Source organism: Phyllopteryx taeniolatus, chromosome 8 (assembly GCF_024500385.1).
Source record: "Phyllopteryx taeniolatus isolate TA_2022b chromosome 8, UOR_Ptae_1.2, whole genome shotgun sequence".
Taxonomy (NCBI): domain Eukaryota; kingdom Metazoa; phylum Chordata; class Actinopteri; order Syngnathiformes; family Syngnathidae; genus Phyllopteryx; species Phyllopteryx taeniolatus.
In genome coordinates, this window is record NC_084509.1 from 31,571,694 (window position 1) to 31,584,802 (window position 13,109).

A 13,109-nucleotide genomic window follows, 5' to 3' on the forward strand; every position below is an offset into this window, starting at 1 on the left:
GTTGACAACTACCTTCCCACTAAGCAGTCCAATTCGGTTTGTTGGGCAATGTTCTACTCCACAGTCTCCACTTTGCTGCAGGAGTCCGTTTTCTTGCTGACCTCAGTCTCTTCTCGGATGAAATATGTCTGCACACCGTGGCCATCATGTCAAGAACTGAAAACACTACAACCTCGTTCTCCTCCACGGCTAGAAATTCCGCAAATAAACATCCACTCTCGTACTGGCTGACACTATTGCTTTACTCCACAGTCTCCACTTTGCTGCAGCCCTGCCTTTTCTTACTGTCCTCAGGTTTCTCTTGGATAAAATGTGTCTTCTAATGATGAGACCCGAGTGGGAAATACAGGAGACCTCTGTTCTCCTTCATGGCTCGAAATCCTGAAAACAAACTTTGACTTTAACATGAGCCGACCCATTGCTTTACTCCACAGTCTCCATTTCGCTGCATTGGTCTGTTTTCTTGCTGCTGTCCGTCTTCTCTTGGATAAACATTTTTTTTTTCACGTTTGGGCCAATACTTCAATTGAATCCAGTTCTACGGGCTTTTAGGTGTCCATTACCTTCCTCGCAGTTCTCCCCCTTGTAGCCCGGGTTGCAGATGCAGGTGCCCACGATGCAGGTGCCGTGGTTACTGCACGCGATGTCTACGCACTGGTTGGTCGGGACGTCGCACTCGGAGCCCTTCCAGCCACTGTGGCACATGCAGCGACCTTTCAGGTATTGACCGTTGCCGCTGCACAGCACCGGACAGGCGGCTGGGCGAGAGAGCAGACAGTCCATTAGAAGGTGTTAGCGTCAAATTGTGTCTTGTGCCTTTTGGCCTGTTGTTATTATCCATTGAACAATATAAACATGCCGTGACAGAAGTGGATTGCCATAAATACAGCAAACAGGCAAGAATAAGGAGAGAGTGTGGATACGTCGGAGGTTGCTGGCAATGATCGATTGCCCCATTCACTGACTGCACCCTCGCATTTTGGCGAGAGAGACAATTTCCACCGCATCGCTCGGTGTGCGGCGGGCCTATGTCAACTTGAGTCTCAAGAATACCAAGTCAAAGTCAAGTCTTGCGTAAGTCCTATAACAAAGCGACTTAACTCAGACTCAAGTCAAGTCCACCTGAATGTTCTTATCTCCGCTCAATTCTAACTAGTAGAAGAAAAACAAAACCCCGCCACGCCATGTGCGAGGATGACAAACGGGCGCGACGACGTGTCCGCCGAACTTACCTCGGCCACAGTCGGGGCCTTTGAATCCCGAGAAGCAGCGGCACGCTCCGGCCACGCAGTCGCCGTTTCCGAAGCAGCTGCTGGGGCACTCGTTGACAGAATCTTAAGCGGGGGAAAGACGATGGCAATCAAGGAGGTATTTTCAACAGTAATGGCAGCACAACATTCCTCCCCCTTGTTCGCTCAGACTTAATTATTATCTCCTCCGCTAATGACAGTGACGAGCCCGACTTCAAGCTGAATGAACAATTCCGCAGGGCCGTTTTTCCTGCAATTTGCTTTACCGGCGTGAACACATACTCAATGGAAGGCTTGCAAAGTGAATTAAGTCGGAATGCAACACATTTAAGGAGAATGCTTTCCGACCATCACGAGCAAACTAAAATAATGTCGGTAACCACATCAGTACGTCGGTATTGCAGCGGTGCAAAAAACGACATCGCACGGAGAGCTGTTGCTAATATTGGAGGGAACTTTCTTTGGCGAAGTTTTATTATTATTATTAGTATTATTTCTTTCATGACCAATGAAAACATTAACAAGAATAAATAAATGTGATCAATTTGTACATTGGATTCTTGATTTATGTTTTAAATTATTGAATAAATGAGAAATTATTTTGCTCATATCTTTTATTTTATTTTATTCTGTATTTATCATTTCATTTCAATTTTAATACGTCTTCGGACTCAAAAGCAATCTGAAGAATACTCAACAAGACCTTAATGCTAAAAACGAATTTAAATATTTACTATTATTAAATAAATAATAACACGATGATAAATAAGAAACACATTCTTACGATGTAACCTGCATTCAATTCTACATTTGAACAATGATGTATTTATGTACATTTGTATTATTTATGTATTTATTTATAATTTCTTTATTGAAAATGTAATAGCCGATCTTTGAAGCAAACAGCAGAGCGAATACGACTAAAATGGACCCTATTTAAATTCATAAGCATCCATCCATCCGTCCGTCCGTCCCTCCTAAATGTCATTTTTGTTTTATTTTATGAATTTCCCCCCTGCTTCGAACCCAACGGCAAACTGAAGATAATTCCAACTGCTCTTAATGGTTATTTGTTTTAATTGAATTTGACTGATTCATTCATTTATGATTTATATTTGTCTTTATTTTCAAATGTTGCACATTATGTATTTTGTGCTTGTGCAGCTTCCTACATCGAAATGTTCAATTATTTCTTGACATACGTAGCCAATTCTAGCTTTGGTCAGATGATATCGCGGCAATTGCATCATCCTACCGAGGCAGGGTGTGTTCAACCACGTGATAATTATGTATGCATAAATATGTATTTCCCTGAGAATTTTTTTTCCCCCCCAGTGATTAATGGACATTCAGCACGAGAACGTTTATGGTTAACAATAAATCATGATGTTACGCCAATGCATCTCTTCGTCCTTGTACCTTGCTTTAGTCATTTACAATTTAACACAGTCTTAAAATATGTAAACAGTGTTTTTTGTTTTTTTAACAGCACCAATCAAGCCACCATAGCAATGATTAATTTCCTCTGTTGTTCCACCTAAGTACATGAACTCAATTGTGAAAGTAATGAATCCGACTTAACAATGAGGCGCCACTCGTTGGATTAATGGCTGGAAAAGAAAAAAGAAAATCCCATCTCGCTGCTGGGAGAAACTTTTTGGCCAACAAAAGAACCTCTTGTGGTGTCGCAAAGAACTCCGAAATACGAGCTCCGGATGGGGCTTCCCTTTCCTCGGGAGAGTCAATCATCGCTGAAGATGCGAGGCGGGGACAAAGAGGAGATAGCGAGACTCGCTCGCTAATGCTTTTGTGTGCCAGCGCTGCCGCCGGCTCGTCCACGGCAGACTTATAGAGCAGGGAGGTACGGGAGAACTTTGCTGCGGCGCTCCATCGTCGGGAAGAAGTCGGAAAAGAACGTCAGTGTAGTGGGAGGTTTGGGTTTCTTGAGCTCCCGGCGGTGCTGGGTGGCAGTAGGAAAATGAGGTGTGGGATGTGAGGCATGGAGGCCGGACTACATTTCTCCCAAGGGTGCAATTATGCAGGGCAGCTTCTTGGTGTGAACGTGCAGCTAAAAATATGTATACAATATAGATTTATTTAAGTATTGGGACACGCCTTTGATATAAATCATGCAGAGGTTGGGTTGAGACGAGGGATGGACGTCGGTGCAGTGCTTGTGTTCAGTGTTCATAACTGAAATGCCTTGTGTTCCAGGCAACAATTAAGTGAAATGTGTGGCCAGATTGTTAGAAAAACAAATGTCAGTAATGACAAGTTCTTATGTTCAACGTGAGTGAAACCTACGCCACGTTCAGGAAACGATAGCTTGCTGATTTTGCACAATATTTGGTCACAGTTTCAAGACGTGATGACATTATCAAGTATCGGTACTCAAATGTAGGTACTTGTACTCGCAATCAGTCTCAGACAAAAGTGGTATCGGGACATCCCTAATTGAGTGCAAGTTGTTGCTTACACCGGGAAATCGTTCCAAGGGCCGCCTCGTGATCCGAACTGTCATAACTGTCATGTTTAGCCCGAAATGCCACAGAAATTCAAAAGTTGCCTATTTTGGAGAAATCGGAATGTCGCAATCACCAATTCATATTTCTTTCAGAAGATGAGTTTTAAAAAAAAAAAAAAAGAGAATTTGTCAGGATTAAAAAGTCTTAATCTTAGGAGGTTTCTTTTTTTTTTTTTTTTTTTTTTATAAAATTAAATTGTAATATTATGCTAAGCCATATTTTAAGTGAATTTCAAAAATATTCTTTATTCTGGTAATTTGCCATTTATTCTCTAAAATACGCCTATCATTTTCTAAAAGACTATACGCTCCAAAAAGTACAATTTTGTTCTAAACATTTATTTTTTATTTTTTTTAAATCCTGTAACAATGTGCCTTTTGTTCGAAAAACTTCATGCTTGATTTATGAAATAATCTGTCACATTCATAACAAGGTTTTTAAGTGGACCAAAGTAGTGAGGAGTAATTATTATTATTTTTAGGTACAGTATCATAACTTGTTATAGAGATTGTATTACTAGTTGTGAGTAAATTAAGCTTGAAATAATAATTTGAAAAACAACACCATACCTATACAGGGTAGGAGGTATAAATACACTGGTTCGAAGATGTTGTTTTTTTTTGTTTTTTTTTTAAATTACTTAAGTTTACTTGTTTTAAGCGCTTTTGGTGAGACACATTTTCTTGTTCTGTTGGCATATCATTTTCCCGAAATGAAAGAAAACATTCCTTATTTGATGACTTTTTTTCTTGCCATCTGGAGACTTCCCTGTTCCTGTTCCACGGTGCAAGAAGCAAGGTCCACAAAGGCGTGCATTGGTCAGTTTGGTGCAGAAGAACAAGCCTGTCACAAAGCTCACACAGATCGAGGACTGACCTCACAAACGCTTGTAGGTAGGTCGACGACTCCGAATGTGTCCCGATACTTTTGTCCTAACAGCAAATGTAATACTCTGTCTGGCCTTATAATTCTAAGCGTTTTGGCACATCCCAGTCATTTATATGTTTTCTAATATTTAAAGCTGTCGCCGTCACGTTTAATTGACTGACCACGAACCCAGGCGCCTCGGTGTCGACTACACATCGGTGCGCGACACGTTATTCCCGCCTAGTGTTCTCCTCGGAGAGCGGCCATGAATATTTCTTCGCCGCGCGCTCGACGTCGCTCCGACGCATAAAGCACGGATTCGAGCCGGGGCCTTCATTGAAATTCATTACCCTGCGTATCAGGGGGAGCTAACTATTGTGCGAATCCCAGCAGTCCGGCGGCGCGGCGCGGCGCGTGACTTTAATCAGCGCCTTTTCCTTTCCCAGCACGTTCCAGAGGACGCCAGGCACATCTGAATGATGTCAAGGCAGTGAGCTCCTGCTCCCCCCACACCCAGCACCTCCTCCCAATTCTGCACCGGGATCCGTGTCAGGCACCAGGCAGCCAGGACAAATGGCTTCACGCTCCAGAGGGCTGTGATTCGGAACACATTTTCACTTGGCCAGGGAGCCACGATTGAAGAAGGCAGCCTACGCTAATGACAGGGACCCCCACCTCATTTAGAAACCAGAGGCACGTATTTTACGGAGCACCACCCGAACAAAAATACCCCCAAATGAATAAATAATGAAAATAAAATGATGGATGACCTTGTCTCAATTGACTCACAAACTGACTTGCCGTAATCAGTGTAAAATCAGGTTGCTATAAAATATTGCTATAGCATCTTCAAGTATTGCATCTTCATTATGTAAGCGCTTCATCAATACTCACTAGAAATACTACCCGAGTACAGGTCAATATGTAAAACCTTTATGGATCTGCTGTAAGGTTTTTGCTCCTCAATTTGTGATCTTTGCATATGTTAGCTTAGCATGTAAGCATTTTATCTTTTCTCATGAGAGCTAGTACCGGAATCCAGATGTACAAGCCCAATTCCAATGAAGTTGGGACGTTGTGTTAAACATCAATAAAAACAGAATACAATGATTTGCAAATCATGTTCAACCTATATTTCATTGAATACACTACAAAGACAAGACTAACTGATAAACTTTGTTTTTAGCAAATAATCATTTACGTAGAATTTGATGGCTGCAACAAAAAGCTGGGACAGGTGGGTGGCAAAAAAGACTGAGAAAGTTGAGGAATGCTCATCAACACCTCTTTGGAACATCCCACAGTCCAACAGTTGAAGGACAATGTTCCTCAACGTACAATTGCAAGGAATTGAGGGATTTCATCATCTACGGTCCATGATATCATCAAAAGGTTCAGAGAATCTGGAGAAATCACTGCATGGAAGCGGCAAGGCCAAAAACCGACATTGTGTAAAGGATATCACGTGGGCTCAGGAACACTTCAGAAAACCGATGTCAGTAAATGCAGTTCAGCGCTACATCCGTAAGTGCAACTTGAAACTCTACTACGCAAAGCAAAAGCCATTTATCAACAACACCCAGAAACGCCGCCGGCTTCTCTGGGCCCGAGCTCGTCTAAGATGGACCGACGCAAAGCGGAAACGTGTTCTGTGGTCCGACGAGTCCGCATTTCAAATTGTTTTTGGAAATTGTGGACGTCGTGACCTCCGGGCCAAAGAGGAAAAGAACCATCCGGACTATTATGGACGCAAAGTTCAAAAGCCAGCATCTGTGATGGTATGGGGCTGTGTTAGTGCCAATGGGCATGGGTAACTTGCACATCTGTGAAGGCACCATTCATGCTGAAAGGTACATACAGGTTTTGGAGAAACATATGCTGCCATCCAAGCGACGTCTTTTTCACGGAGGCCCCTGCTTATTTCAGCAAGACAATGCCACACCGCATTCTGCACGTGTTACAACAGCGTGGCTTCGTAGTAAAACAGTGCGGGTACTAGACAGTTCAAGTTGTACATTAAGCAAGAGTGGGAAAGAATTCCACCTACAAAGCTTCAACAATTGGTGTCCTCAGTTCCCAAACGTTTATTGAATGTTGTTCAAAGAAAAGGTGATGTAACACAGTGGTAAACATGAGCCTGTCCCAGCTTATTTGCCATAAAATTATAAGTTCATGATTATTTGCAAAAAAACAATCAGGTTTATCAGTTTAAAAATTAAATATCTTGTCTTTGTAGTGTATTCAATTAAATATAGGTTGAACATGATTTGCAAATCATTGTATTCTGTTTTTCTTTATGTTTAACACAATGTCCGAACTTCATTGGAATTGGGGTTGTAAAACCCTTATCCGAGGGCCAAAGTGCTTTCACAAATGAGGTTGCTATCTTACTATAACAACCGCAATAATCATTGACTAAATATACGGTAGCGTAACGGAAGTGCAACAGTTACGGATAGTGCTAGCCTTTTTTGTTTTTTCTCGTGCTGCACATTGGTGTGATGCTGTCAATTCAAATAAGCTTTTAACTGCCAAACGCATATCTCTAACCATGACGTCAGTTCGCCAGAGGCTTAGCTGCTGTGTTTGTTTCTGGATGTGCGACTAGAGCGCGAGACGGTTATATGTTTCCATACCGAAAATGTTGCATGTGGGAACTCGGGACACCACTTCACCGCACCCGAACATATGAATACATTACAACCGTACAGTGCATATGAACGGACAATACGGGATCTCAAAATGCTGCCTTCTTTGTCTTTTTTCTTGTTCTCCCACATTCCTCTACCTGAGCGTCCCAATTTGAAGGTCAATTCCAAGCCTCCGTGGCACAGCCAATTGGGGGGATTCAGTTTCTGCTGAAGGGCACTTAACCAGTGACCCATTTTCCAAAAGAGGCCCTCCCGTGAGCAGAGGAGCTCCAATGCAAACCAACCAACAACTCTGAGTAATCCCTCCCAACCCACTAACATCCCCCCGCATCGGCCCCCTTCCCGGCCCATCCGCATCCCAATTCGTCGCACTGTCGGGCCTTTTTCGGCTCAAGCTTTCCCTGCTCGATGACGCCGGGGAACCTTCACGCGCTCCCCCGTCGAGGAGAAATAACCAAAGTAAACACGGCGGCATGACTTGCCCCTTGTGTCGTATCGTAGCATAAATATTGAATTGCAGCTGCTGTTGGCGCAGCGGGTGGGGGCGTGGTGGTGTTCGAGGGTGATGGGGGTTTGAACGTGGACAGATCTGCATCGATCCTGTTCCTGGCACGGTCCCAGTCGCACGGGCCCAGGAGCTTTTAATTAAAGAGCATGCAAGGAGAACTCCCAGCTGTCACGGTGGTGAAAGCTGACACCTCCTCAGCCCCTACCCTCGCCCCTGCTCCTTGTTTGATAATGCTAGCACTAAGTGCTAACAAAGAGAACTAAGCCAGGGATCAAAGAAGTCGAAATTGGAGCAAATTGGGGTAGAAAAAAAAAAACAAGGCAGTATGGCATGAGTGTACACTCTACACTCAATTGGCTGAACCCCCTGATTGGCTCATGAGACACTCACGCTAATGAGGACGTTATGATCCCTAAATTGCCTTCTCGGGGGGCATGGCAGGATAGCGCTCGTGCCCTGATTTTGGAGTTTTTGCCAGATGTAAGATGTAACTTGATTAACCTGCAGTTTCTTCAGGTGGTAAAATCTGCCGAAACCTGCGACTGACTCAAGTTTTTCTATGAAAGCAATCAAATCCTCTTTTTAAAGCCCAGATCAGACTGATTTGAGGGTGCAGCTCTGTTTCGTGCAAATGAGCCACGGACGGAGTGGCAGAACTAAAGAGGTTGTGACGAGGCAAGCAGCAAAAAAAGCGAGCGCCCATAGAGATAGGAAAAGTGGACACATTGGCAAAATACAAATACCCTCCATGTCGAACACTTTGCCAAACATTTCAATATGTGTCACTTTACGTTCATCTGTGCATCCAACAACACTCAAGGCAGCTCTGCCTAGCATTTGGCTTTGACTTGATAGTGATTTACACAGTGCAGTCCATCTGTTGCTTGAAAATAGTGTATCTTCACCCAGCCTAGGTATCAGGTCATGAGTGGAGAACCCTGGTGTTGGGCTGGTTTTCTGTAAATTAGTGGAATTGTGACATCACAGTACAGAATGGCTCGCTAACCGAATCGTTTTGGGTAGCTAACAGAGGATTTACACTTGATCGGCGAGCAAGCACTCCAAAGACACATTGAAGAATCCATCCATCCATTTTCCATACTGCTATATCCTCACAAGGGTCGCGGGCGTGCTGGAGCCTCTCCCAGCTATCGTCGGGCGAGAGGTTGCCCGCCAATCGCAGGGCACATAAAAACAAACAACCATTTGCACACAGGGCATTCACACCGACGGGCAATTTCGAGTCTTCAATCAACCTAGCATGCATGTTTTGGGGATGTGGGAGGAAACCGGAGTGCCCGGAGAAAACCCACGCAGGCACGGGGAGAACATGCAAACTCCACAAAGGCGGGGCCGGGATTTGAACCCCGGTCCTCAGAACTGTGAGGCAGATGTGCTAACCAGTCGCCCACCGTGCCGCACATTGAGGAATTGTTTGCCTGTAAAATTGTTTGCCTGTAAAATTGGACTTCGCAAAATGTCTTAAAACAAGAAAACACAGCTAGCCTCAAAACAACAAACAATATTTCAAAAATCACAATAACAATTTATAAATAACTTTTTTGGAGGAAAAATTGCTAGAGGCAAGTGAAATGTACACAAAAAACTGCCTGATAAGAAGAAACCACTGAAACGTTGCCTGTGCATTTAGTAAAGCTTTAATGATGGCGACAACTAGAATTTCCATTGTGGGCCTAACAGAAAGTCATTGTATTCTATTATTTGTACTTCTTATTTAATATGGCCAATTTCAGGCTTTCTGAGCGTACTCACCTATGGCAGTGGTAAGAAAAGAAACGGTTTCCATGTCTTTCCCGTCGTTGTAGACAGCCAGGTGCCAGATGCCGGACTCCATGTACTGGATGAAGCCCGTGTCGTGCGTGGCGACGGGCGCCAGGCTCCGCTGCAGGGCGGCGGGCACCTCTCGGCCGGGGGGGCCGCGGACCAGGAGTCGCCGGCCATCCAGCAGCTCCACAAAGTCAAACTGCAGACGAGAAAGGAGAAAGTGAGTGAAGGCAGGATTGATGGATGAGCCGCAGACGCGCCATTAAGAGTGACATGCGAAACGCGAGCACTCTCGGGCCGTGTTTTGACCCAGCGTCATTTGGTCTGCATGAATAAGTTATCCGACCACGGCAGCAGCGGTAGGAGCATTAGCCTGGCCACAACGTGGCTGGATGGGCTGCCGTCATGTCACACTGCGCGTATAACTTTACATGGAAGTGAACGCCATTAAAGTAGAAATAAGGAGTAAATGGCTTGGCTGCAAAACAGGGCTCCCCCACAGTTGTGAAGCTCGCTATCTGGTAGCCGAAGCTTTTTTTTTTTTTTTTTTTTTTTTTTTTTTACAACTGACTAAAAATAAAATATGGTCCTACACGATAGCTTTTATCTATTATCTATCTGTCTGTCTGTCTGTCTAGCTGTCTGTCTACCCACACGCTATCTTTTGTCTATTATCCATATGCCTGTCTATCTATCAGCTAGTTAGCTTGATAGCACAGGGCCTTATCTACAACTTTTTTTGCAAGCCAGCTCTGAATAAATTAAGAAAAAGAATGTATGTCTGAAACGCTAGCTTTTATCAACGATGTCGCCACCTATCGATCGAGCCGACGATCTATCTATCATTCATTCGTCAGATTGCTATCAGGTAGCCTTAGCTTACTTAGAGCTTGCTATTTTGCAAGCTAGCTCGCTATAAATAATCAAGGTGTGTCCTAGATGCTAGCTTTTCTCTCGCTATTATCGATACATCAATTCATCTATAAGGTAAGCCTTAGCTTACATACAGGTTGCCTATGCAAGGCAATGAATATTTGTGCGATAAATGCCGTAGGCTACGCACTGTAAAAGCCATAAGCTAAGCACTAACAGAACTCGTTCACCGAATTTGTCAACTAATGCTCCACGCCATCATTTTAATGTCAAAGCAGTTATGTGTTTGTACGTTTTTGTTTTGATTATTGTTGTGACAATTGCTACTCTTGCTGTCCATTGCTACAAATTGTCACGCAAATGTACACAACACACGTTTTGAGTTAAAACAAATGGAAAAATGCTAGCAGCGCTAACACATTGGGAGAGCTGTCCAGGCTGGTCTGCAATGTGGGGTCCCAATTTTCCTGATAACAAGCTAGTGTATCATCAACTTGGCTTTGAAGCTGTCACTTTTTTGATAAAATAGGCTGACGTGGTTTGCTTTAATAGAAATCCGCGGGGGGAAATTAAGTGAGTTTGCCAAATAACATCTACGAGGAGTCACTTCATCATATCAGCGGAGACTCCATGAATAACAATGAGGCTGCATTTCACTTTCATCTCCACTCTGATCAGGTGAGAAATGACCACTTTCAAGACAACACAAGACTGAAAAAAAGGCTCAATCAAACTGTACGGTAATTCATTCATTCGTTCATCTTCCGTTCCGCTTCTCCTCACGCGGGCCGCGGGCGTGCTGGAGCCTATCCCAGCAATTCCCGGGTGAGAGGCGGGCTCCGTCCTGAACTGGTCGCCAGGCAATCGCAGGGCACATACAAACAAACAACCATTCGCACTCACATTCACACCTACGGGCAATTTAGAGTCTTCAATCAACCTACCATACATGTCTTTGGGATGTGGGAGGAAACCGGAGTGCCCGGAGAAAACCCACACAGGCACGGGGAGAAGATGCAAAGTCCACACAGGCGGGGCCGGGATTTGGACCCCGGTCCTCAAAACTGTGAGGCAGATGGGCTAAGTCGGCCACCGTGCCGCTCCTGTACGGTAATTTCCACTGAAATTGGGCTTGGGAAAAAGCAAAACGGCAGTTGTGCTAAGAGAATGAAATCTAAACTGCGAGCCAAGCGGCCAGATGTGATTCATAACAAGATATATCTTGGAGAAATTAGAGTCAAAGAAAAATCCTTCCTCTCACGGCACCAGTGAGACTCTGGCTCCTTTACATGATTCATGGACAATACCCAACTGCAAAAAAATGTATTGTAAATCCTCACCGACGTAACAAAGAATGTGATTCATAATACACTAGAAAGGGTTATGAATTGATTCCGCGCGGGATGTAACAATGCAGCAATTTATATTCTGCTGCAGAGCAGAAATGTGTGAAATTGCTCATACTGTGTAGACATTATTGTAAATACAATACCAGTATAAACAAAGTACAGGGGGACCTCCGTTTACGACAGAATTCCGTTGCTACCGGACCTGGGAATATGTCAAGTTACTAAACCTACCTAAACCTAAAACAGGACAAGTTTAGTCTGATGTCATGTCAGACAGTCAAGGGGGAAAAAAATCTTTTTATACAGTCTTGGCGAAACACATTGGCACTCCAATGTGATTAAATCCTTGCAGAAATTAGCTAATTTCAAAGCATTCTGAAAAGAAGTCACTTTTTGAATTTTGTACTGAATTTCTACAAAAAAGTGAAAATTGTGTTAGATTTAATAAAATGTGACAAATTACAGTAGCTTTCATTATTTTCTTTGTCCTAAATCCCGCTAAATCATCTTTTTCTTTTTTTGTTTTGTAGAAATGACCTTATTTGAAAAAGAATCAAGCAAAGTAAAAAATGTCACTTTTCGACTAGAATGCATTATTTTTGGATTTTCTTTTAACTAAATTATTGCAAAATTAAGAAATGTGCTAATTTACTAAATTTGACCATTGACTAACCCCTGTGTGTGACATTTCACAAAATGTAACATCAAATTACAAACTTTTTGGACGAATTACTTTGCATTATTTAGTGTCGGAAAAGAATTTGCAGAAATTAGCTGATTAAAATGTCATATTTTGACTATCATCTTTTTTTTTTTCAATTATTGCCAATCAATGCATTTAGTATATTTCAACATTAAATCCCACCTGTGTGTGAGATTTCACCAATTTTTCTTTGTGCTCCTGCTAAAAACAATTGAATTTAAAGACAAAATTCCACCTGTGTGTGAGACGGGGGGAGGCCCCTCCTGCCGTAGATCCCCACTAAGGCATCTTTGCTGAGCGACACGTTGAACTTCAGGTACATGGGGTGGTCCACAAAGATCTGCGACCGCCAAAAGACGCCAGGCGGGATCTGCTGGGCGACCTTGCGGCCCACATCGATCTCGCCCATGTCGATGTAGCTGTCGTCGGGGAACAAGCTGTCCAATTTGCCTGAAAAGTGCACATACACACACACACACACGCATATACGGAAAACTGGTCAAAGATATCCCGCCATTAATTCAGCGCATGGAAGCCTAGGGGGGTGGGGGCAAGAAATATACAGCAATTAATGACCCCGTGTGACCGTTCCTGTCAT

At 43.4% G+C, this 13,109-nt stretch overlaps 1 protein-coding gene across 12 annotated transcripts in view; it reads right to left on the reverse strand.

Moving 5' to 3' along the window:
* The window catches only part of tenm4 (teneurin transmembrane protein 4), a 180,509-nt gene that overhangs the window by 71,897 nt on the left and 95,503 nt on the right, over window positions 1–13,109 (reverse strand). For all 12 annotated transcript variants that reach the window (XM_061781959.1, XM_061781960.1, XM_061781954.1 and 9 more), the window contains 4 exons: window positions 12,747–12,961; window positions 9,575–9,785; window positions 1,233–1,334; window positions 564–758 (listed from right to left, as the gene is read on the reverse strand). In XM_061781959.1, the coding sequence (XP_061637943.1) occupies window positions 564–758; window positions 1,233–1,334; window positions 9,575–9,785; window positions 12,747–12,961 (723 nt within the window). The remainder of the gene's footprint in view (window positions 1–563; window positions 759–1,232; window positions 1,335–9,574; window positions 9,786–12,746; window positions 12,962–13,109) is intronic.